The 24,464-nt window shown below is 38.0% G+C and overlaps 3 protein-coding genes across 3 annotated transcripts in view; 1 reads left to right on the top strand and 2 right to left on the bottom strand.

Moving 5' to 3' along the window:
- Window positions 1–947: 947 nt before the first annotated feature.
- On the bottom strand, window positions 948–14,789 carry LOC116289257 (GMP synthase [glutamine-hydrolyzing]). Its single transcript, XM_031696152.2, has 17 exons — window positions 14,635–14,789; window positions 12,848–12,939; window positions 11,989–12,103; window positions 11,307–11,508; window positions 10,317–10,417; window positions 9,987–10,079; window positions 9,388–9,441; window positions 8,160–8,271; window positions 7,787–7,938; window positions 7,609–7,669; window positions 6,865–6,977; window positions 6,594–6,699; window positions 5,703–5,818; window positions 4,255–4,496; window positions 3,271–3,401; window positions 2,540–2,712; window positions 948–2,092 (listed from the first exon to the last, which is right to left on the bottom strand). The coding sequence occupies exons 1-17, from the start codon at window positions 14,773–14,775 to the stop codon at window positions 1,991–1,993; spliced, it is 2,106 nt and encodes a 701-aa protein (XP_031552012.1). The 5' UTR covers window positions 14,776–14,789; the 3' UTR covers window positions 948–1,990.
- A 357-nt stretch (window positions 14,790–15,146) lies between these two features.
- On the top strand, window positions 15,147–18,509 carry LOC116289235 (uncharacterized). Its single transcript, XM_031696125.2, has one exon. The coding sequence runs from the start codon at window positions 15,151–15,153 to the stop codon at window positions 15,766–15,768; it is 618 nt and encodes a 205-aa protein (XP_031551985.1). The 5' UTR covers window positions 15,147–15,150; the 3' UTR covers window positions 15,769–18,509.
- The window catches only part of LOC116289246 (uncharacterized), a 39,843-nt gene continuing 33,107 nt past the window's right edge, over window positions 17,729–24,464 (bottom strand). Inside the window, exons 39-48 of the mRNA XM_089029338.1 lie at window positions 23,704–23,763; window positions 22,652–22,709; window positions 22,078–22,222; window positions 21,165–21,255; window positions 20,495–20,677; window positions 20,125–20,184; window positions 19,887–19,930; window positions 19,106–19,241; window positions 18,632–18,742; window positions 17,729–17,869 (exon numbers count right to left, since the gene is read on the bottom strand). Of these exons, the coding sequence (XP_088885464.1) occupies window positions 17,753–17,869; window positions 18,632–18,742; window positions 19,106–19,241; window positions 19,887–19,930; window positions 20,125–20,184; window positions 20,495–20,677; window positions 21,165–21,255; window positions 22,078–22,222; window positions 22,652–22,709; window positions 23,704–23,763 (1,005 nt within the window). The 3' untranslated portion in view covers window positions 17,729–17,752. The remainder of the gene's footprint in view (window positions 17,870–18,631; window positions 18,743–19,105; window positions 19,242–19,886; window positions 19,931–20,124; window positions 20,185–20,494; window positions 20,678–21,164; window positions 21,256–22,077; window positions 22,223–22,651; window positions 22,710–23,703; window positions 23,764–24,464) is intronic.

The raw sequence follows: 24,464 nt of genomic DNA, 5'->3' as shown, positions 1-24,464 counted from the left end.
AAAAGAAGGTGAGAAATTCGGGATAAAATCGCATGCGCATTGGAATCGATTCTTAATCTATGAAAAGGCTTATTTAAATGACGTGCAATTTTATAATACTATTGCTATAACCTTATCTGAAGTACCACCAGATGCATAAGATTAGGTTTACACAAACCTAGTTATTTTAAACTTTAAAAAATTGATACAAAAAAATTGTTCGAGTCAGTGCAATAATATAAATCTTGTTCAACGGACCTTGCAGCGAATATTGGATTTCAAACGTGTTATATTATCTTTGAAAATAAGCATCTTTGATTACTAGTCTTTGCGTGCAAAATTAAATCTTTCTTTATACCTCTATATTTGTCTTTTACTTTCTGGAGTTTTTGTTTTCTTTGCGCCCTGAGAAAGGACCAGTTTTAAATTCACATGTACACTTGGCTAGGTGTTCATCAAGACCACTAGAAGCTTCTGTATTAAATCCACGAACATCTTCAACTCTAGGAAATGGCTCAAGACGTACCGAACTCTTTATAAGATAGAAGAGTTATATCTACATCTCGGTATAAGTCAAATACCCGAACAGAGAGAGAACTACGAACGTACGCCAAAAGTCATGCTTGCTGAATGTGACTGGGCTGGACTACGCATGCCGGAATGGCTTTGGTATCATTACGAAATGAATAAATTAATATTAACAAAGTGTGAGGGAAATTTTAAGCGCGTCGTCCCACATGGAAAGGAATATGGCTGTGGGTCATTACCCGCCAGCGTCGCACGCGTCATTTCGGATTTGCTGATCAAAGCGAGGGGTTAATCATTTACGGTATAGGGGCCGACTAACCCTCCCTTAGGCTTCGATCGTTTACCACTCTTTTCGTTGCTACGCGCTGATCGAGACTGAGGCGCGAAATCTCAGGTATAAACTGAAATAAACGGAGATATTATAATAAATATAGTCAGGATAAAGAGCTAGCTTGTACGAACTTTATTCAAATATTCTAATTACAACTCAATCTTAAACTACTCTTGGGGTTCTATAAATATCATGTGATGGACCCCAGGGCTTTTTGGCGGGAAAATAATCGATCAAAGGACTGATTTGAATCTTAGGAATTTTATAATCAATCGAGATCTAACTCAATTGCTTTTAGTTAACTACAAATTTTTATCGAAAATTGCTACAAAACATACTTCATTAAAACCCCTCACTCTGAGCAGAGGAATGGCAAAGGCCTTTTAGAAAAAAAGCATTCCTAAAGATTGCCCTGAATACAATCTCACCAAGTCCTTTGTTCGATCGGAGTTCATACCATATATTTGTGAAAAACTTTGTAAGAAAATCTACAAATCTGCACAAATTAGTAAGTTCGATAGACCCCAGTTAACTGTAGGCTTACAAAACTTTGCGCTAATTTGTACAGTTTTGTTAGTTTACTTTTTCACGGATATATAGGATGCACTCTATAAGTCGCAAAACAAAATGCTAGCCTTAAAATACACAGGAATCAATAATAATATGTAAGATTATTTTTCTTAAAAACAATACGTCGTTGCGGGGCTGTGAAAGAGGCTCGCAATGTTGCATGCAATTGATGTTGCAAGCCATGACACACGACGCAATTTGTTGCACGCAACGTTGCTGAAGTTGAAAACTATCCTACTTCAGCGTAATGTTGCACCGTGTGTCCGCGCCTTGAAGGCACCTCTTCGAAGTCCAAAGAAATATTGTAATGACCTCGTAGAGCATAGGATTGTGGGATTGAATAGGGGGGTTATATCAAAGCTTCGCCATCATGATACCCTGAATTTACTCCCACAGTCCTTTTCGCTACGAGGCTATTACAATCTTTCTTTGCACTTGGAAAAAGCGATGATATGACGATGATAATTTCTGCAAGAATTATCTTAAAAATGGAAATGTAGATTTGTGATAAAATTTGTCACTATATTCTAGTCCCGTCGATCTCCGTTGATGAATCTCTTTGATTCATCAAGAGTTCATTCGCTATTCCCACTCAGTTGTCCCAGGAGGCTTTGCGGTTAGATCGTAGAGAACACGTGACACACCCTGGACTTTGCCAATCTTGGCTACCATTTCCTGAACGACCTAGAATGGAAGATTTTATAAGTTTCGTAAAAAAATTGTCAGATTCAATGAACGGTTACTTTCAAATTTGATTAAAAACGTCAATTCTTTGGAACCTCAAACAGCCTCTGGGCTAATCTAAGTCAGGGCTTGGCAAACTCACATAAATGGTTTTTGGCATGTTAGATTTTGTTCAGAGAGGGGAATTATAAAATAACTGCCCTAAATTTCGCGTACTGAGTGGTTGGGAGGGCGTGCTTTATGAGAGCACACAGCACGTTCGCGCACTTTCAGTTTCGTCATTCATGTAATTTGTATATTATAAAAGAAATAAAAAACTTGCTTGCTGTGTTGTGTGGAGTTATCCGCTACACGTCGTGCTTCTCCTGACACTTCTCTCGTGTGCCAACCCCCGCGTGCTTTATAACTGCACACAGCACGCGCACACACAATATCACTGTAACGTACCTCTAGTGGAAGGTGTTGCCCTGGAGTAGCAGGAATACCCGTCATAAAATCATTAGTAATAAAAGTCCTAATGACCATAGACCGCTGACAAGAAGGAATGTGGTCGATCGGGTCTCGGTCGAAGTGAACTGGTATCGAGACTATTGGCATCTGACTAATATTCAGCAGACAGCCTAAAATAAATGGAATGAATTAAGCAGACAATAATACAACGGCATCTATGACGTAACCACGGAACTGAGTATAAAAGTTTGCGCATGAATTAAAGTGTATATCAAGGAATTTCTTTTTCTTTCAAAATCGCTTGTATTTGACCAGTTTAGTAGTATGGTTGCAGTATTTTTGTATTTGGTCTTCTCTTTTCCGAGATATAAACATTTGAAATATCAATATGCAAATGAGATGACGTAAATTCAAGACTAATTTGTTATGCAAAAATGCTGTTGTGGAAAGTACTCTGTTTTTTTCATTTGCAAATCATCTTAAACTGAAAGATATGGCTTTGTACACTTTTAGGTTATTTCACTTGTAAAATGTAACGCATTCTTGAATTTATGTCATCTCTTTTGCATATTGATATTTCAAATGTTTATATCTCGGAAAAGAGAAGACCACATGCGCAAACGTTTCACTAGTGTGTCTGCCTCGTTTCCTGAGAATGGATTGGACCAATAACATAATACAACATATGACGCAACTACACGACGTCATAACAAGGCTTGGTTACCTACCATTTTCACTGAGAACTGAATGTGCCACGTGATCACACTGACGTAGTTGGCTCAAAACGCCTAGCGATAGGTAAGTTGGTGTGATATCTTGTATCTGATATTTGATTCTCTTTCCAAACGCATAACATATTCTGTGAAGAACAATAAAGACGGGATTTATTTGTGAGTATATTATTTGCATCAATTTCCTTGAGGAAAAAAATCTTGTATTTTTCTCGTAATGACTAAAATAATTAAATAAATTAACTTTGTTTAAAGAGGATAACACTTGACAGTAATTCAACTGATGAACTCGTGGTCCTCTTTTAACGTCTCTAGTTAATTAGGGACGGGACCGCCATTAACGTGGTCATCCGAGCCACTTGAAGGTCTAACCATTTGCAGATATGATTACAAAGGCAGCACCTTCTCCTCAGTTACTTTAAGACCCTGAGTGTTGGTCCGACCTCCCGCACAACAGACCGACGCTTTTACCAACTGAGCTAGCCGGGTTGCGATGACTTCTGTTAATTCAAATTTACATCCAACTCTGACAACGCTAATTTTTTGGTCAAAGGAAAATAAGCCCTGACCACTGGACCTAGACTGTGTAATTAGGTATTTACGTAATCATGATTACTTCTTCACGATAAAACAGTGGGAAAATCCGTGATTTCAGGGGGGACCACTAACCTAAAAATACCATCCCTCCCCTCCCCCCAAGTTGCAAATAAACTGTTAATGGGAAGGCGGATCAAAGGTACCCAACGTCCTCTTGACTACGTCACAGGTTTAACATTCGCATTACATAATCACCCTTTTTTTCTTTCCACCGGTCTTTCCTAAATGTCAAATTATTCTATATTTTTTGCCAGCTCTTCGACCCCTTGCACTGAGTTCTGAGAGAAATTGTTCCGGGAATGACGACCTAATGTTTTGTCCACCAGAACAATTCCTCTACGAAATCAATGCAAGGAATCTATAAATAAAATGTCAACCACCAACCTGTTAATATTATGACAAACTTTAGGGATGATTCTAGCCATAAACATGAGTGACGGCCAGTCGGGATGATCATTACTGGACAGAGCCACTACATAGCTATATGTTCGGCCATCTCCCTGGACACCCACTGACTTGATGGGTAACAAGGTTGCGATGATTTTGAACTTGCTAGTGATTTGCATCAAGACATCGCGTTCCTCTTCTGTGGTGCTGTTCTTGACGCGACGAAGAAGGGAATGCGGCTGTTGATAGTAACATAATACAGAGTTCGTGCTACATTCTCGTTACAAAATTAAAGGACTTTTTAAGCACTTTTCAAGCACAAAAATTCGATTTTCAAGGCACAAAGTTTTTTGGATTAGAACGTGGTTTAAACATTGATTCAATGTTAAAGTGCAGCTAATTCAGCCGGGGCCACTAGCTTAGACAAAAAACGAGCATGACACGCAACCAACCACTAACAAGCAACCAGAAACTCTTCAATCAATTTTAATCGTTATTTCTTTTAAAAGGTAAGTTAGAAATAACATTAAGTTTGTATTAAATTCAAGGAGTATTCCAGGAGTTTTGACGTTTTCCCCTATTTTCAAGGGCTTTTCAAGCGCCCTTAAAAACGTGTTTTCAATTCAAGGACTTTTCAAGGTTTTTAAGGAGTAGCACGAACCCTGGTAATAAACAAGACTGAATAATATAGTAGAGCAGTTTTTACATCACTGTGAAAAGCTCGCGGCTCGAACACGGGCGTGACACACTAAGTTATACGCCAAACCAATCACATTGCGCGAAAATTTACTCTCCATCCAATCAAATACCCGGAACATGGCAAGTAAAAATGGCGCGGACACGGTCACGCCAATGTCACGGCACTGTCAGAACAATCACATTGCGCGTGAAAAAATCAGTCAATAAAATTCAAGAAAGCAGCAAGGTCACGGAACGGCACGCCCAGCACTGAGCTTTTTATGTAGTCATACATACGAAAACTGCTCTATGCTTCAAGAATTTGAAAAGATTTGAGTCTTTTGAGATTCCTCTTTCGACTTGTTTTTGACAATGCCGTCGCTCATCATATTATTAGGGACCTTAAGCTGCAGGACGGCAACGACGACGACGACGACGGCAACCATACAATAGCACTAATTGTGCTATTCAATAGATACTCGTTGCAATGTACGAAATACTATGCATCATTGCCGTCTTATGCTGAAAGTAATGTCCTATTTTTACGGCTACGCCAAAAGCTTATCTTTGCTGATTTTCGTTATAAGAAAAGCGTTCCTAAAAGACGTCATTTCACTCTAAAACGGGGATTCTTATTGAGTAAAATACTAGTTAAACACGAAATAATAATACTATAGAAGGTTGAAGCGCCTCAATTTCGCCGACATTGTCGCCCACGTTGCCGTCCTGCAGCTTAAGGTCCCTAATCAGAGTACAGGGTTGCATACCTTCAACACAGCAGCTGCAAAGTCCACTATTTGTCCAAGTACAATGTTTGTTTCTGCGAAATCATTGCCTTGGTATGGTTCTTCTCCACATATCACACGGATGGCTAAGCCAGGACCTAAGACAAGACAACAGATGAGTTAAATAGTTAAAAGAATGGTACAGGATTCGTGCTGAGGTAACCACTTAAAATTCAAGGACTATTCGAGGAGTATACAAGGACTCAAAAATGAATTTTCAAGGAGTATGTTTAGCTAACTATGCCAAGGTTTTACACGGTGGTTGCACATAGCCGACTTTCAGATTTTCCGATCTTTCTGACTAGATCTATTTCGGAAACATGCAAGTAATGATCAAAGCAAAAATCCAAGGAGTTTTCAAGGAGCTTCGCTAAAATCGTAAAATTCAAGAGCTTTCCAAGTGCCCTTGAAAACGTGAATTAAATTCAAGGAGTTTTCAAGAGGTTTAAGGAGTAGCACGAACTCTGATGGTAGGAAATTATTTCATTCATGGTCTCTTGTTCTTTTAATTATGGTTGGCTCTCAAAATTTTGATACACAGTGGACGAAAAAATAATAGAAAAAGAAGAGAAATGGAAAGAGAAAGGAAGGCATAGGAAAAGGAAAAAGCAAGGAAGAGGGCGAGGAAGGAAAGCCACAGGAAATAAATAGAAGGGAAACAGGAAATGAGAAATGGAAAGAAAGGAATGGAAGGGAAATGAAATAGAATGGGAAAAAGAATGGGAAGGGCTGGAAATAAAAGGAAAGACAAGGAAAGACAGGGAAACAATGAAACAACAAAAGGAAGAATTCAGCAAAGTCAAAGATACTCATGGTTTTTGATAGTTTTATTTTCTGTTAGGATGTTTCAGTATAGTTTGTTCTTTGTCCTACCTGGAAATGGATGTCTTTGTACTATACTTTGAGGTAAACCAAGTTCTATACCCAACTGCCGAACTTCATCTTTGTGGAAATCTTTGAGTGGTTCAACTACACGACCCTAAACAAATATAGACAAGAATATGCATCAATAAATTAAACACATTTTTCGGGACCAAGGAAACATTCATAGTTTTCACTTTTGATTAACTTCAGCAACTCTTCCCTTCTATTGGCTGCAACAGGTCAAGCCGAACACTATACGTAACACTAAATTTTGACTTACCGATTCTCTTAGGATTCGTACTATTTCTGTATCATTGTGATGTGTCTTGATGGCACAAGCCTTGGAGCTGGCTAAGTGAGATGCACTTTCAATCAAGTCCGGTCGAAGTGTTCCTATAGAAAGACACACTGACAGTTTTAAACTCAAACTGTCTCTAAACTAACTCAAACTGTCTCTAAACTAACTCAAACTATCTCTAAACTAACTCAAACTGTCTCTAAACTAACTCAAACTGTCTCTAAACTAACTCAAACTGTCTCTAAACTAACTCAAACTGTCTCTAAACTAACTCAAACTATCTCTAAACTAACTCAAACTGTCTCTAACCTAACTCAAACTGTCTCTAAACTAACTCAAACTGTCTCTAAACTAACTCAAACTGTCTCTAAACTATACACATACATTTAGAAGATGAGAGTAGTGTAAATAGAGGATATTACAGGTCTACTTGGAGATAAAGAATTTATCTTCAAGTGTTAAGATTATATCTTACGAGTGAGAACAGCAAACGAGTAAGATATTCTCCACACGAGAAGATAAAATCTGTATCCTCAAGCGGCCATGTAATATTCTGTTTAATATATAATCATCAATGAAATACAATTTTGGTGAATTTTTACTATTTAATGCGATTCCTAAGAGTTCTACTCAATGATTTTTTTAGATGTGAAAATAAGGGAGATAAAATAAGGGAACAACACAGTGAAAGTACTAACGTTATTGCCATTACAACAACTACTTTACCTTGGGCAAGGAATGTTGTGCTGGTATCTAGCTTTAATTCTTTAACAACATCATCTGCCACCTGACAACCAATAAGAAGGTTAATCATCAAATGAGTTTCTTGCATTCTTCCTTGTTTAACTATTTTATCTAAATTGGGCTCCCTGTGCTCAAGAGTTACACCCAGACCTACTCTCACCTTCATAAAAGTGTCTCCAATGATTTTTCTTTTCTCTTCAGGATTGATGGTCAGGTTGAGTGTCTTTGTGAGCTGTTTCTTGACAGCAGGTTGGTCTTTTCTTCCTGATATCACAGTAGATGCATTGTAGAACTCTATCGCAGCATTTACAACTGAAAAAAAAAAAGTGACATTGCAACATGTACATACGATACTATAGATAGAGGATGGAATACATGTAGGGCCATTTTTGAGCACAGTATTCAATGAGTGGAGTATGCTTTTGTTTTGTCCTCCAGATTTAGTTGCTTTGACCTCAAAATGCAAGGGTCTTTAGATTTGGCTATTTATCTACCCGACTACAAGCTAATAGTACAATCTATCAGTTCTGTACCTTTGAGCTTCAAGCCAAGACATTTAAGAGATTCTTGTACTTGCTGGCTTTCTTGCTTTCTCATGAATCCATTGTCTATATGTACAGCAACCACCTTATCTACACCCAGAGCCTAAAAAAATATCCATAATGATAATTTATTTATTTAGAGGGTGTTAATTGACAGACACAACTTGAAAATCTGTTGCCCTCTTTGCTTTAATGAGGATAAATGTAATTTAAAGTCTAAAGCTATTGATACACGCTGCAACCTTTTTTCACGCTGACAATGCAATCTCAAATTTTCCATTGCATTGCCAGTGCGAGACACAATCTCAGCGTGTATCATGCCCCGCAACTTTGACAGCAACGATGTCTCGCAACGCAAAAGTTGTTGCAGAAAATCAAAAAGTTTGAACTTTTCTCTGCAACCTTTTCAGAATTGCCTGCCGTAAAATTGTAAAAACTGAAAATTGCAGCGTCTATCACCCATCTATTACTCGCAATGCAATAATCCTATTCAGACTAGCCAATCAGGATTTAATACTGATTTTTACCCAGAAGTTCATTTCAAACCTTTTTGATATAGTAGACATTGCAATTTTTCACTGCAAAAAAAATGGGAAATTGCGTAGCCAGCGTGAGAAAAATTGCAGCGTCTATCGGCAGCTTAAGAATTTGCAGATATTTTAGGGCAAAGGGAGCACCTTCTACTCAGATATTTTTAAAGCCCTGTGTGCTGGTCCAGCCACTGGGCTTTAGCCGACAACCACATGCAAAACAGACCAGTGCCCAACAAACTTTGCCAACAAGGAGGCTGTTGGAATAAGTCTAATACCAACAATAGGGCTGGGTGCTTCAAAAATGTACAACAAAATATAGTTCAAACATTGATTTATCATGTTAAAAAAATCTACCCATTTTGGCTGTAATCACAGAGTGGGACAATCATGAATGTAACCCTCAGAACCATGCTAGGTGAAAGCCCAAGATCGAATTGGAATTTAGAAGTTGATTTTTGCAGAGGGAGGAAAACTGGAGAACCTGGAGAAAAACCCTCGAAGCACAGGAAAGAACCAAGAAACAACTCTACTCACATACGAAACCGAGCACCACTGGGCTCAAACTCGGGTCACATTGGTGAGAGACGACTGCATTAGAAGCGCACACCACCCGTGTAAGTGACTAGTTCCTGGTTTCACAGGATGAATCACATTTTTTGTGTTATTTTACATGTATATCTAATTACCTTATGAAGCAGAGCAGCACATACTGTTGAATCTACACCACCACTCAACAATGCCTGTAAATATATATCATCAGGAAAGTAAGTATAGAAATAATCTATCAATACTCCATTATATTATATGACCGTGAATCTTAGAGCATGGACACTCTAAGCAAATCAAGCAATCTGATTGGATAGATTGCATCACGGACTGGTCTAGATTCTCCATTATTAACCGGTCCGATCGCAGATTAATCTTACGGAGAAAACATTTTGTCCTTTTCAATGAAAAATGGTCATATAATAAAACTCTTATGAACCGAGCTTGGTTGGTCTGTACGGGATAATCTTGACCTCGGTTGAGTACAGACCTCAGTCAAGATTATCCAGTACAGACCTCCCACTCGGTTAATAAGATCTAATTACAGTTCCATTCAGTGACCACGAATAATAGTTCCAAGCCAAGGCAAGTTACTATGCATGATAAACTGTAGTTTGGCTATGCGCGGAAACTCCAGTCTCCGTTAGGAACTATTATTCGTGGTCACTGAATGAAACCGTAAAACGGAGTATTGTGACTAGCCGAAAGAAACTCAGAAGATTAATCATATTGTTCTTACCAATATTTTATTGTTGCCTACTGTCTGCTTAATCTCTCTAAGACAGGACTGTAGCCTACTCTCAACAGTGTATGTACCACAAAGACCAGCAATCTAGATCAAAATGAAAATATGCATCTGAATGAATACACAGAAAGAAAACTGTACATTATTAATAGGTAGGGGGATATCATGCTCCCCAATCAAGAAATAATTAGACTTGAAAAATTCCTCTGACTGCCAAATTGGACTCGGCCTATGGCCTTATCCAATTTTGTCAGTCCTTGGAATTTTCCTCACCATGGAGTCCTATTACATATACTTATTATTATTTAACTATTATACTCTTACCCCATAAAGAAAATTTTTGAAAATGGTTGCTCCTTCTAAAGTTAAATCTACTTCCGGATGAAACTGAACTCCATAAAGTTTCTTTGACTCATGTTCAATTCCTACGAGAACACAATAACAAGGTTAAAAAAATGGTAGTCTTTTGTGCTTACACATTAGTGTACTCTAAATTCAAAACCTAGAGATTTAAAGACAAAACATGCAAGTCTAAATGCTATTTAAAAAGCGCATTAATAATTCATGAAGGAAACACAATATAAATCATGACCATGAAGGAGGTTTTATATCTGATATAGATTTGTCTTCATTTGCATAAACTTTAACTTGGATTTTCTCTATCAAACTTGGTTCATTTCGTAAAGAATTTGGTACATTATGAGAACTTACATCATGAGTTTTTTAAGCCGTTTAATAAACTCACAGATCGTGTTTTATCGGGTCTAAAACCACTCGGCTACGTCACATGTTTTATACCCGATAAAACACTCCTGCTTGTTTATTAAACATTACTTTAAAATGTTCAGAGAATATAGCAACTTTCATCATCAGTACGCATATAAGATTATTATTCAGAGTATTCATAGTTGATGGAAAGTCTGAATCCTAACTGTGTGCAATTTTTTCAAACAATTTCTTGATTTCTTAACAATATTTAAATAACATTTTGAAAGGAAAATTCTAAACTATTTTAGTCTGTAGGTCTATTCTGGTAAACACAAGGCAGCATAAAGATAATAGTATGTGTATGAGAACATATATGAAATATATATTTGTACTGCGCTCGTATTGTTTCAAATTGAACTGATCCTCGCAGTATGTGAAGCAACTTATGCAGCTGCAAATTGAAAGACTCAGAGTCTTGAATGGGATTTGAACCAGTGCCCTGGTGATTCTGGTGCCATGCTCTAACCACTGAGCTACCAAGTCTCATATGAGACTTCAAGTACACATCAGGTGGCTTTATCGGCCCGATAAAGATAATACACTAACCAGCAACGATGTTTCCAGATTTAGCAGTTACTTTTAAACCATTAGCTACTTTATCAATCGAGTCTCCATGTGTAAGTAGAACCTCTTGGTCTGCATCAAGTCCCTTGAAGAGGGGGCATGATGGCTTCACAGTGATCTTGAATACACCATCTTCTCTTTCATCTTTTTTAACAACTGTTCCTCCAAACTCTTTGTTTAACATCTAGGAAGAAATACGTGAAGATAAAGAAATATAGATAAGTTATAGTGCTTGGGAACGAGGTTATTCTAGGGCAAAAGCCCTTGGAATTAAATTCGGAAAAATTAATTTCCGACCTCGCTGAGAATCAAACCCAAGACCTTTATAATTGTACAACCGATGCTCTACCAGCTGAGCTAGAGGTCAGACTGAGAGCAGGCCAGGGTGAAATAGATGTTAGGTCATGGTAATTATGAAGCAAAGATGAGAATATGTGGACCGTATAGCACTTATGAAATACATGAAGATATAGAAATATAGATAAGTTATAGTGCTTGGGAATAAGGTCCACATATTCTCATCTAGGAAGAAATACAAGTCAGTCAATTCGCTTGTGAAGTATGCATTTTTGACGGGTTGCTATTCTAAGCCCTGTCAAAGGAAAGGAAACCAAGCTACACAGCGATGGACAATAGACTGAAGCACAAATTTATTGTACAATACCTGCATTCCGTAGCATATTCCTAACACAGGGATCCCAAGAGTAAAAATAGCAGGGTCATATTTTGGAGCGTCTTCAGCATACACACTTCCTGGGCCGCCTGATATTATTATTGCTCTGGAAGAAATATCAACAAAATAAAAGACTGTTATCTAATACTATTTTACATGGATAATATATGATGTGATTTGACCATTCTTCCTTGAAACAACCTCTGGGCTGATCTAAGTCAGGGCTTGGCAAAACTCACAGATTGAACCCTGAAACAACCTCTGGGCTGATCTAAGTCAGGGCACGGCTAACTCACAGATTGAACCCTGAAACAATCTCTGGGCTGATCTAAGTCAGGGCATGGCTAACTCGCAGATTGAACCCTGAAACAATCTCTGGGCTGATCTAAGTCAGGGCATGGCTAACTCACAGATTGAACCCTGAAACAACCTCTGGGCTGATGGGCTGATCTAACTTGCAGAATTTAGTACTGAATTTTCAAAGGGAGGAAAATTGGACATGAAAAAATTCTCAAATCAAGGGAGAGTTCAAAGTAACTCTACACATGATGCCGAGTCCAAGAATCGACCCCGAGATGCCAGAGGTGAGAGGAGAGTGCACTACCACTACACCACCCTTGATTCCCAATAGGTTAAAAGCATAATATATGGAGGCTTTGCACCATCACGTGACGGCAGCCATGTTAGAAGACAGGAAAAATACAATCATTTTACATGAGAAAGAATTCAATTCCCAAGAGTAAAGGGATTTTATTGTTCTGCCATTCCACCATAGGCAGTCCAAGCTGTATTATGGGTGCTGGCATGTGATGGTGGAAAGCCTCTATTGTAAGGTTATATTGAAACTTACTTGTAACCTTTTTCTTGCATAGTAAATATAGAGGTGTCTAGTGGCAACATTTCTGATTCAATGCACAACTCTCTTACTCTACGATCAATAACCTTTGAAGAATAACAATAAAATAATATCAGTAAATAGTGAGGAAAAAAAAAGTGTCTTATAATGGGAGTTTCTTATAACGCATTTCAAATATCTCAATGCGCTTTACATTCATGACCAGTGGAGTACTTTACGGGATGCATATTAAGGCACTGTTGGCAGCCGTGCAGCTTACAATCATGAGTGTGTATTCTTAGTAGATTAGTATTATGCCTCCAGATTGGGATAGGCTGTTGAACCGGGAGACAATCCCTACTCTTATAAGAATAATTCAACAGGTTCTTTTATGTCCCCTATTTTAAAACCAACTGACGCTCTTACCAACTGAGCTAGCCGGGTGTAGTAAGAAACTACCATTATTATCATTAATTGTTTTGTTTCTCTTTTTTGCCTTGGTTATAAGCAAAATAAACTAACATTGCTATAAGCTCATCGAAACCCCTTAATAATACATATTCTTGGATAGCATATTACGTCATCTCGGCCATGTTGGTGCCATTTAACAAAAGATTTCTCATTAGTATCCATTGTTAATGGCACCACAATGGCTGCCACAATTTTTTTTCTTTTGACTCTCTTGGGAATCCTTGCAGGGCCAGGCCATGGCTGCATTAATAATGCATATAGGCCTAGGGTAGCTTGTAACTGGGATTTTACATTATGTCAAACTCATTAGAAAACAACAACAACAACAATAATAATAATAATAATATATGACTTTTATAGCGCTTATACAAGTCTGTTCTAAGCGCTTAGTAACATACGTTAAAGGAATAAATAAATAAGATAGATAATATGGTTATAAAGAAAAAGCTAAATTAAATAAATGAGTCTTGAGTTTAGATTTAAGTAAAGATAAACTGGAAATATCTCTAATTGAAGAAGGTAGAGAGTTCCAGAGCAGCGGAGCAGCAACTGAGAAAGAACGTAGACCATAGGAATTGAGATTATAAACTAAATTAATTAAAAACAAAAACAAAAGAAAGGGAGGTTGTTATTTCAATAGTAATATAGATTCAGCAATGTGTCTCATTATGATGTAAATTTGCCAATTTTTCTTAGCTACATTTATTTGGTATAATAAGTATAGCCATACATATTATATACATATAGCCTACCAAAATAATAACGACATTAGCTACACTCTCATCAGGACACATAAGTTTATTTTTTCGTTATTTTTGTTTGTCCAGTGCAAGCACGTGGAAGAGGAAATATTCAAATTCTTCTCCAACATGAAAATTTAAACATTAAGCTTAGATATTTTGTACTATAAATCAGCGATCAACGATCGAGCGAGAGTCAACCAGATATCCTATTACTAAGAACTAAAAAACATTTAAAAGAATAAGGTTAAATACTATAACTTCTGTAATACATTGGACAAAATTGAGAAGCAATCAATTGAAATCACGTTATTTAAATTTGTTAAATTCTTATAGGTATTTTTCGTATCTCGTAGATAGAAAAATTATAATACTACAAATTCACAAAACGATTTCTTTAATAGCCAGTTGATAATACAAACAACTGAGTTAAGATACCAGAAACTTAACAGGTAATCAAGCAAGTGAATAAGACACTGAGAAAAACAGAAATTTTTTTATAGCTTATAATTTTTTTGAGAAGAGTGTTTGTAGTTCGCCGTAGGCATGAAGATACAATGAGTTTTAGATAAGAAGAGAAAGACTACATACCTTCCCATACTGTGCTCCGGCATCTAGAATGACAACTTTATCTGGATTTGAGCCTGAATCCGACATCGCAGTGTCGTTCTTGTTTAGATGCCCATTAATACACGAACCCATAACCTTAGCTTTGCTCAGGTTCGCCGCCATCTTCCTTCCCGCCGATTTACTTGTCCAAAATTAATACCTACTACGCATGTGTATTGACCATCGCCGCTGGAATTTCCTGTTTTCCAAATCTCGGCTAGCCGTCGGAATCTTTTCGGCTTCTTTTTGGTCAATCTGCTATAAATTTTCTTTTAATAAAGATAATGTTATTTAGCTTATTAAACGCTTCTTAAATATAATCGTAAGCTATCGAATTTATCTTAAAAATCTTGGAGATTTTGTTGAGATTTAATAATACAAATTTAGGGCATTCGTCTTACGTTCGCAAACCGGAAACACGGTAAACGAGACGATGCCGACTTTCTTACGAAAAGTTTTACGAACATTCAGCGGACATTCGGGAAAAAATTCCACAAGATGGCGTCTAAAATATCAGAAGAAAATAGACGTTCGCAGTTTTTATGGGCCATAGGACTCAATTACGCTAAAATTGCGCCTGAATTATCGAGATATTACTTTTCTAAATATCAACAGCTACAACGAGACGACAAATGTTCGTCGTTTTTGCAAAAAATCTGTCAATATTGTGGAAGTTTGTTTGATGGTTTGAACTCGAAGACAAGAATCTCTAAGAAAATTTCATCAAAGAACAAGAAAAAAGACGCTAAAAAATTACAGAATAATTCAAAGAATTGCTCTCCACGACGAAAAAAGAAAAGCACCATTAATATATTGTGTTTGGTTTGTAAAAAGACTACAGTTTACGATGGAAGTGAGAAAATAATTCGTCAGAAAGAGAAGAAAAAGAGGATAGAAGGTAGAGAAGGGGCACCAACTACTCCTGCCTCTGGGCTTCAAACAGAATTACCAGAGAATTATAGCTCGTTGTCAGCATCAGCAAAGAGAAAATGGAGAAATAAAGTACGTATTAATAAGCTAAAGAGCCTGGGAGGAACGTGGCAGCCAGAAACTAAGTCTAAAGATGACAACAAAAGAACAGGATTGCTAGCTTTTCTATCAACTATAGAAAAATAACTAAGATAACTTTAAATATATTTATGCAGTGGTACATCTGTGAAGTGAACATCTATGGGACCTTGCTCTGTGTCTTCTTAATGAAGGTTTCCACTATTATTATTACTATTGCTATACTATTATTACACAATTACATACCACGTCATTCCCTAGAGCATCATTTCTTTGTTCAACAGGGCCCGGTTGTATGAAGTGTGGATAGAACTATCCGACAGATAAATCTATTGGATAAAAGCATCAACTTATCAACTGGATAAGGATTTATCTGTCGGATAGTGCTTCCTTAATACGATTGGGCACTGTAGTCTCCTATGCACGATTTTAGTGTTGTCATGCCACCCTAACTGGTGTTCATTTTGTCACAACGGCTTGATTAAGGGAGGAGAGGGTGGGTGAGTAGTATGGTCATGTGACCTGTGCCAAAGGCTATTTAGCAATTATTAGTCCTCATACCCAAATGGGCTAGTGACTCGCACACTGTAAGCTATTACAGCAAGAGGACTTATTGTTTTAATCAAATCCAACTTGTCGGTCTGATATATAAATACAAACAAGTTTTGAATTAAAGTAAATTTAATGTTTTTGTTTTCAAAGCTGGTACTTTTCGCTACTAGTAGGCTATAACGTATATAGCCTAGTACACCTTTTGCTGTTCATTAACCGCAAAGGAATATTCATTGAAGCGAAGAAGCATTGTCATTAGAGCGAACAGGCATACACTAAGGCGAACGGAGTCTCAATGCGATGGAACGTTCATCAAGAAATTTAGCATTGAATTTGACGATCATGAATATGTTTGCGTGGGTTCATTAAGTAATTAACAACTACATGCAAACATATCGTCCACGTTTAAATAGAGAACACATTCGAGGATAAATTCACTTTATTGTATTTGAAAATCTACAATTGTAAAAGCACAATATACTTATTTTGTATTGCGTAAATAAATGTCCAAAACAGTGACTGTATTGAATGTGTTTTGTGGTTTATTGTCTGCACCAAAACGTTAATGAAAGTTCGAAAATGTTAATGAACTCACGCAAACATATTCATGATTGCCTGTCAAATTCAATGCTAAATTTCTTAATGAATGTTCCAAAATAAATTAATAAATAAATCACTTTATTTAAGTCTAGTCGTTCTAGCACTTTTTCACACTAATTGGGGACACTGCTCACATGCACTACCACTACATTTAATATTCTATGCACACGACGCTCAACTCACATGTTGATTTTTATGGAAACCGGAGAACCCGGAGAAAACCCTCATAGCATAGGAGAGAACAATGCATCAAACAAACTCAATTCACATGTGGCGACCGCAGGGCTCGAACCAGCGACCCGACCCGTTGCACTCACAGCGGTGAAAGACGACGCGTTAGCCGCGAATGCCACCCATGCTATCCATCGCACTCTTGAGACTCCGTTCGCCTTATTGTATGCCTGTTCGCTCTAATGACAATGCTTCTTTGATTTAATGAATATTCCTTTGCGGTTAATGAACAGCAAAAGGTGTAGTAGCGCATCCAATCAAAGCGCAGCATTGATGATAGACCACTAATTGGATTTGACTGAGACTCCAAGATTGGATCTTTAGAAATAAATGCTTTCAAACGTACTTAAAACAAAAAGATATACAATCTTTAATATTTTTTTAATGTACAATGGCATACTTTGATTTAAAAAAATCGATTTACAAAATGAAAATGGATAAAAATAGTAATACAAAATATTTGTTAATTCTGTCATCTGTAAAATTATAATATGATTCTATATCTACAGTTTAAATCATATCTGATAAAAAAATCATAGAAATATATTACTGATCTCAGGCACAAGATCTAACAATTGCAGGTTTGCAAAACTTTGCACTAATTTGTACGATTTTGTTAATTAACGTTTATCACAGATATATATGGTATGCACTCTAATATGGATGCTGATAAGTCCCAGCCTACATATGTGTGATAGTACTGTTTAACCTAAGACTCGTTGTACTTCTGCATCCACTTTCTAAACCATTTCTCAACCACTGCGATGTTCCATTCCATCAGAAGTCTTCGTCTTATCATGGTAAGCTTATACCATGCACCAAAAACCTTAAAAAATCAAATGCATTCTGTCAATTTACATTTCTATTCTAGGACTAGGACCAAATTATGACTGAAAACTAATACAATGATGGCTAGTATAGTTCAATTTGATCTGTACTTCTCTCTCCACAAAAAAGAGGTTTAAGACTTCAATTATATCTGGCATTTTAATCTACCACTTGGGAGTGATTTCTCATTCTATCGAGCCAGAGGAACATTAAGCTTTTTAACCCTTTCACCACCACTCGTTTTTTTTCTTAATGCACCCTGTACACCAGCTAATTTGGTACTTTCACCCAAATTGCATATGTTTACTTAAAACTAAATTATCACAAAAAAGAATACATTTTGGAATAAAGGAAGTAAAATAATGTTATTTTTTTACTCGAACCCTTGCTAGACCCCCAAATACAAATATGGTGTCGTTTTGGAGTAAAACTTGTATGCTAATGATATGGCCACTAAAGAAGCCATGAGTGTTGTGGGTATATTTTTCTAGTGGCCTCTAAAGGGGCCACGAGTGGTGAAAGGGTTAAAATTGTCAGGTGATTCCATTGGTTCCATGGAACCCCCTATTGTGAGATCTTGTGAAGCCAATCATGTTCTTTACTCACAGTACATTAAAATTGGAACCCCTCTTTGTGAAGCCGATAGCACCAGCTTTTTGCATGCATACATTCGGAACCCTCTTTAAAATTCTCAGATCTGCCACTGATCCCTGCACAATGTATTTTAAAAAAGTGTGGTTGCAACATAGTATCCCAGTACCTCTGATAGCAGTTTCTTTTCTTCGTGCTTCATCATGAGCTCAGACACTCGTTTACGAACAAGTTGGTTTCTCCATTTCCCCCAGTACTTGGAATACAGTTGTCGATCACCCTTTGAAATGGAAAAACGCTTTAGACAAGTCCATAAAAACATTACAGTTTTTTTCCCAAAACATCACTCTTTACAACCATTCCAGTGGTGGATTCAGGGGAGGGGTGCAAGGGTGCACACCCCTCCCTGGTTCGACTTCGTGCCCCTACTTCAAAGATTTAACCAATACATAATTATGTTTTCCCCTTTGATTCTAAAGGGGTGCACCCCTCCCTTGGTTAACTATGTGCGCTTCCCCCCTCCCTGAACAAATTCTTGGATCCGTCCCTGCATTTTCAATCAAAGACAACAACCAGTTTTGACAACAAGTGATTTTTAGAATTTTTTATCTGTTTTCTTACGTAAAGTTTTTGATAATCTTACCAGTTCACTTGCAATTGTTTTCAGCCTCTGTTTCTTCTTCCATAAATGAAAATGCTTGTGTACTAGTTGTTGCTGTTTCATCTCGAGATGTTTTCCCACAAGGACGTCATAATACCAGGAGCGGAAGCATAGTTTTCTATTTAAAAAGACAATTGACCTAATTCACTATGACATCACGACTTGTTTATGTGGGGGATAGAATCGCCAAATCCAATAGAAAATTCAACAAAATTTGCTCCTAGCGAAACAGTTTAATCTAAAATGGCCTGGTTTTCAGATATAATATGTGTTAATATGTACTCAAAAATATTCTGAGCGTTTGCTAGTTATTCTACTTCTCTTTGTGGATTGATACGGGTTTTAGGACAATCTTCGGTGAATTTGCGTTGATTTGACCCCATCCAACGACCAAGATCCTTTGCGTTTAAACAATAGATTGCTGAAGATTGTTTTGATGTGACGTCATAGTGAATTAGGGCAATTAAAAATGCAGTTGGAAAAAATAGAGTCATGAAGTTTAACTATTAAATCTTAATGATACTTTGAAACGACTTTTCGGATTGATGAAAGTCAGAGCAAGACTAACTCACAAGTCTTTCAATTTTTCTCCCCCTATAAAAATTATGAGCATAAATTAGAACTAAACTCTGAAGATGACTTCCGTTCAGGTTGTCGAAATGTCAGTTACCACCAACTAACAGTCTTTCTCAAGACTACACACCCAGATGATCATACTTCACATTAATTAAATCAAAGCATCAACATTTCGGTCAACATATACCTCAGGCGATGATGGTAATGATCTAAAGCAATATCTCCTAATTCCTGTAAGAACAAAAGATTGGTGTTAAATGTAAGCAGTTGATACACAGAGAAATAGTGGCTAAAAGTTTCAATTTAGGACATTCTAGTCGGAGGACCATCAATTTGAAAGCTAATGGTTAAAAAGTTCTCTGAATGTATTATTTGTATGCATCATCAAGGAATGGAATGGACTTTTGAATTCTCTTAGTACATACCTTTTCTTTCTGTTTTTGTTCCATTCTTTCATTAAATCTTGATTTCCAATTCAAAAAGAACTACAAGAAAACCACAAACATTGTCAGATGAAAGGAAAAGAAAGAAGAGAAAAACGAGGAAAGGAAAAGAGAGAGAGAGGAAGGAAGGAAGGAAAGAAGGAGGGAAGGAAGCAAGGAAGCAAGCAGGCAAGCAAGCCAGCCAGCCAGCCAGCAAGCAAGCAAGGAGGCAAGCAAGCGAGAAAGCAAGGAAGCAAGGAAAAAAGGAAGAAAAGGAAGGAAGAAAGGGAGGAAGGAAGGAGGAAAGAAAGGAAGGAATGAACAAATAAAGATAAATTATTTTATCCAGATATCAAATGATAATTATGTATACCCGTGCAGTAAGAACGATATTGAAGTGTTTGTCGGCTCGACATTTCTGGATGTACTTCTTCCATTGTCTCATACATCCCTGGAGAACCAGCTTGTTGTGCTTGCTCATTTGAATGCTTACAAGTTGATTGTGCTTCTGAGCCTGTTTTAAAGCCGCACGCCATTCCTTGAACATCCGACCAACCTGCAACAAAAAGGTCTTTTAGTTTAAATTCATATTTTAATGCTTCTGTGACCTCAGACAGTCTTTCTTAGCACTCCCCCTTGCAGTCATAAGACGAAAACTCGATCCTGCAATTCGAGTAGTGCTTCTCGGGCTCGTTTACGACAATTCTCATAAACATGCGAACTCTGCGTCTCCAAGTTGCACGCCGAAATTTGGTTTTCGCTTCCACCAGTCAAACATATGAAAGGTACCGACTGATTAGGTTTGATTGACAGCAGCGAAAAACCAAAAATTTCAGCGTACTGCTCGCAGACACATGTTCATATGTTTATGAAAATTTGCAATTATGCTCCCAAATCACTACCAATGGTTTAGCGCGAATCTACCAGCAAGTTAGTGAGTGCAACTTGGACTTGCGCAGGTGAAATCGGTCACTACGCGGTTTTTTTCTCCGGTTTTCCTCCCTCCACAAAAATCAACATTTCTCAGAGTCTAATGCACTCACCTTTTTAGCCATTACTTCTTTCTGGAATTTTTCCATGATTTTTTGTTGCTTTATCTTGGCCGTTATCACCGACTGCCACACCATTAGACTCCTATAAAAATATCCATATAAGTTAACATCGAATAATTTTTTTGGGCTTAACGTGCAAGTTAATGTTACATGGATGGTTCAAAAGACATTTCGCTCAATGGCTAGCACAAAAAGGTGATCTCCCGTAACATGGAATATTATTTTATGCCCCCCTTCAGCAGAAATAACAAAAAACAAAACAAAACTGAAGAATTAGATGCTTTTTTATTGTTTTCCGTTGTGTTGACGGAAGAAACTCGATTAGCCCCCCTCCCCCCCTAAAATTTTGGCTGGATCCGCCCTTGCGTGTACGTGCTGTAAGTCAGTACCGTACGTATCCCACTAACCATTCTTGTGGGAAGCTATTTCAATGTTACGGCATATCATACCCGGTATGGTGCTGTAAGTCAGTACCGTACGTTTCCCACTCATACGATAACCATTCTTATGGGAAGCCATTTCAATGTTACCGCATGTCGTACCGTTTTCATGCTGTAAGTCAGTACCGAAGGCTTCCCACTCATACGATAACCATTCTCGTGGGAAGCCATTTCAATGTTACGGCATGTCGTACCGTGCACATTCTGTAAGTCAGTACCGCACGTTTCCCACTCATACGATAACCATTCTTATGGGAAGCCATTTCAATGTTACGGCATGTCGTACCGTGCACATGCTGTAAGTCAGTACCGTACGTTTCCCACTCATACGATAACCATTCTTGTGGGAAGCCATTTCAATGTTACGGCATGTTGTACCTTGTACGTGAAGGCAGTTTCCCGCTCATACGAAAACCGCTTTATCATAAGTATTTTAGACATTAAAACTATATTGTTTTGTTTACCGTTTCAACACAGTGTTGTTGTGATGGTCCTTTGCTCGGGTAGACTGTTCTGTGCTGTTCACCCAGTAAGCGAAACAAACTCTGACATGTCGATTCCCCATCTCGAACTGAAACTCGTCAGCCCTTGCTTGTTCTCTCTTCGTCTCTGAATCAGAAAGAAGAACGAAACCTTGAAGCCTGAGTCTGTAAGTCTTGTTATTAAGGGAAGCACAGCTTTATTTTGTTTAGGAAATAGGTGGGGATGTGGCTGGTGTTATAGGTAAACTGATTTTTGAGAATGTCCAACATTTAATACTAGAAATCGTCCTTGTTGTGCGAGAGTAGCACTTAAAAGCGCAGTGGCACATCTGTGGACTTCATTCCATGTTTAACTCAGAATTTGGACGTTTTTTTTCGTTTGCACAGGGAGAAAAACCCTCGAAGCACAGGAGAAAACCAAATAGCGCACACTACTCATCTTCTAAGTGAATGTTTTGCCTTACATTTACAGGCACCATAAATGCTGCATTTTCCCCCCTGAACTACAAAAAAAAAAACCCACTAAAATTGCGGTCCTTTTTAAATAACCACTTACTGACTGTCCATTGTCTCCAGTGAACGGCAGCTTGTCGTATACGTCGATAGAACACTCTCTGCAGAAAAATAAAAAATATAAAAATAAACACGACATTTTGATCGATCCAGTAGGATCAATAAACCATTTCCCCTTGGGTGTAATGTTGTCCCATTTCAGACCACGTGTCATTCTCTTCAGAATAAGATTTGTTTGAATCCGTATTCATGTGTCTTCTCGTGCGCAACCGTTAAGCAAAGAAACGATACTCTAGGGAATGACAGTTGGTCTGAATAGGAAACCATTATGCTTAAGGTAAAGCTGTATACTATCTTCCACAAGGTAGTTTGTTTTTGAGATTATTTTTGTTTTATTGTTTAATTAACCAGGACCATACTTCCAGACATCGAGTGCTGAACCGTCGTATGGACTTACGGCTACGCTGGCGATTTCGACACCAACACCGCTATCCCGGGAGGAATTACAGACTGATCAGGAAGCTCGACCGAAGCCTAAGGGAGAGGTTAGTCGGCCCCTAGACCGTAAATGATTAACCCCTTGCTATGACCAGCATACCCAATAAGTCGCTTGCGTCACTGATGACTAAACCCCCACGGTCACTCTTTCCCATGTGGGATGCGTCTCCTAAACATGCATCAAATGCCGTGACGTGTATTAACACGTAGACTCGTAGTAACAAGAAATCAAAATTGAGGCCTTGTTTTTTAAGTGTCCTTTTAAACATTTAGAGGACCCAATAAATAGGTAAAGAAAATGGAAAGCGAAGTGCGCATGCGCATAAATTCTAAAACGCTCGAAATTGGAGAAAGATATAGTTACATGAATGTATAAACCGCCCTGGGCCTGGTCGTACGAAGGGTGAGTAGCGCTATCCGACGGATAAATCTTATCCAGTGGATAAATTTATTGGATAACAGCATCGACTTATCACTTCATAAGGATTTATCCGTTGGAAAGCGCTATCCACCCTTCGTACAATCGGGCCCTTGATGATAGGGGTTTCATTTGAATTCCAAGAGTTTGCAAACACTTTTTAAAAATTACTGCCTCACCTCCATGATTTTCTCGAGTCCTTTCTTCTGGGATAATCGAAGCCGCCATTTCATCAAACTCTGTAGGATAAAGAGAAATCTAAGTTAGAACACAGAATGAATTGGAATTTAGTTATGAGATTTGTGGAGGGAGGAAAGCCGGAGAACCTTCAGAAAAACCTTTAAATTAGTGAGAGACCTGAAAGACTCTACTCACATGTAATGCTGAGTCCAGGAATCAAACCTGAGACCCTAGAGGTGAGAGGTGAGTGTACTACCACTACACCACCCTTGGTTCACTAATGTATGTGATGTAGAGTCCAGGAATCTAACCTGAGACCCTAGAGGTGAGAGGTGAGTGCACCAGCACTACGTACACCACCCTTGATTCACTAATGTATGTGATGTAGAGTCCAGGAATCTAACCTGAGACCCTAGAGGTGAGAGGTGAGTGCACTACCACTACACCACCCTTGGTTCACTAATGTATGTGATGTTGAGTCCAGGAATCAAATCTGAGACCCCAGAGGTAAGAGGTGAGTGCACTACCACTACACCACCCTTGATTCACTAATGTATGTCATGTTAAGTCCAGGAATCAAACCTGAGACCCTAGAGGTGAGAGACAAGTGTACTACTGTACACTACCCTTGATTGTCTCACCTCAGTATCCAGCGGGGTACATTAATAGGATTACTATTTAAACCACTAAGAGACCTTGGTTTATTCTCAAAATTTAGAGAGGATATGGGAATCTGAAGGAATACTCCAGTTTCGAGTTC

The sequence above is a fragment of the Actinia tenebrosa genome, unplaced genomic scaffold (genome assembly GCF_029948245.1).
Source record: "Actinia tenebrosa isolate PJP-AT-01 unplaced genomic scaffold, QUT_ActTen_1.0 PGA_scaffold14__42_contigs__length_11649687, whole genome shotgun sequence".
NCBI classification, from domain to species: domain Eukaryota; kingdom Metazoa; phylum Cnidaria; class Anthozoa; order Actiniaria; family Actiniidae; genus Actinia; species Actinia tenebrosa.
This window is presented reverse-complemented; position numbering and strand designations above follow the sequence as displayed.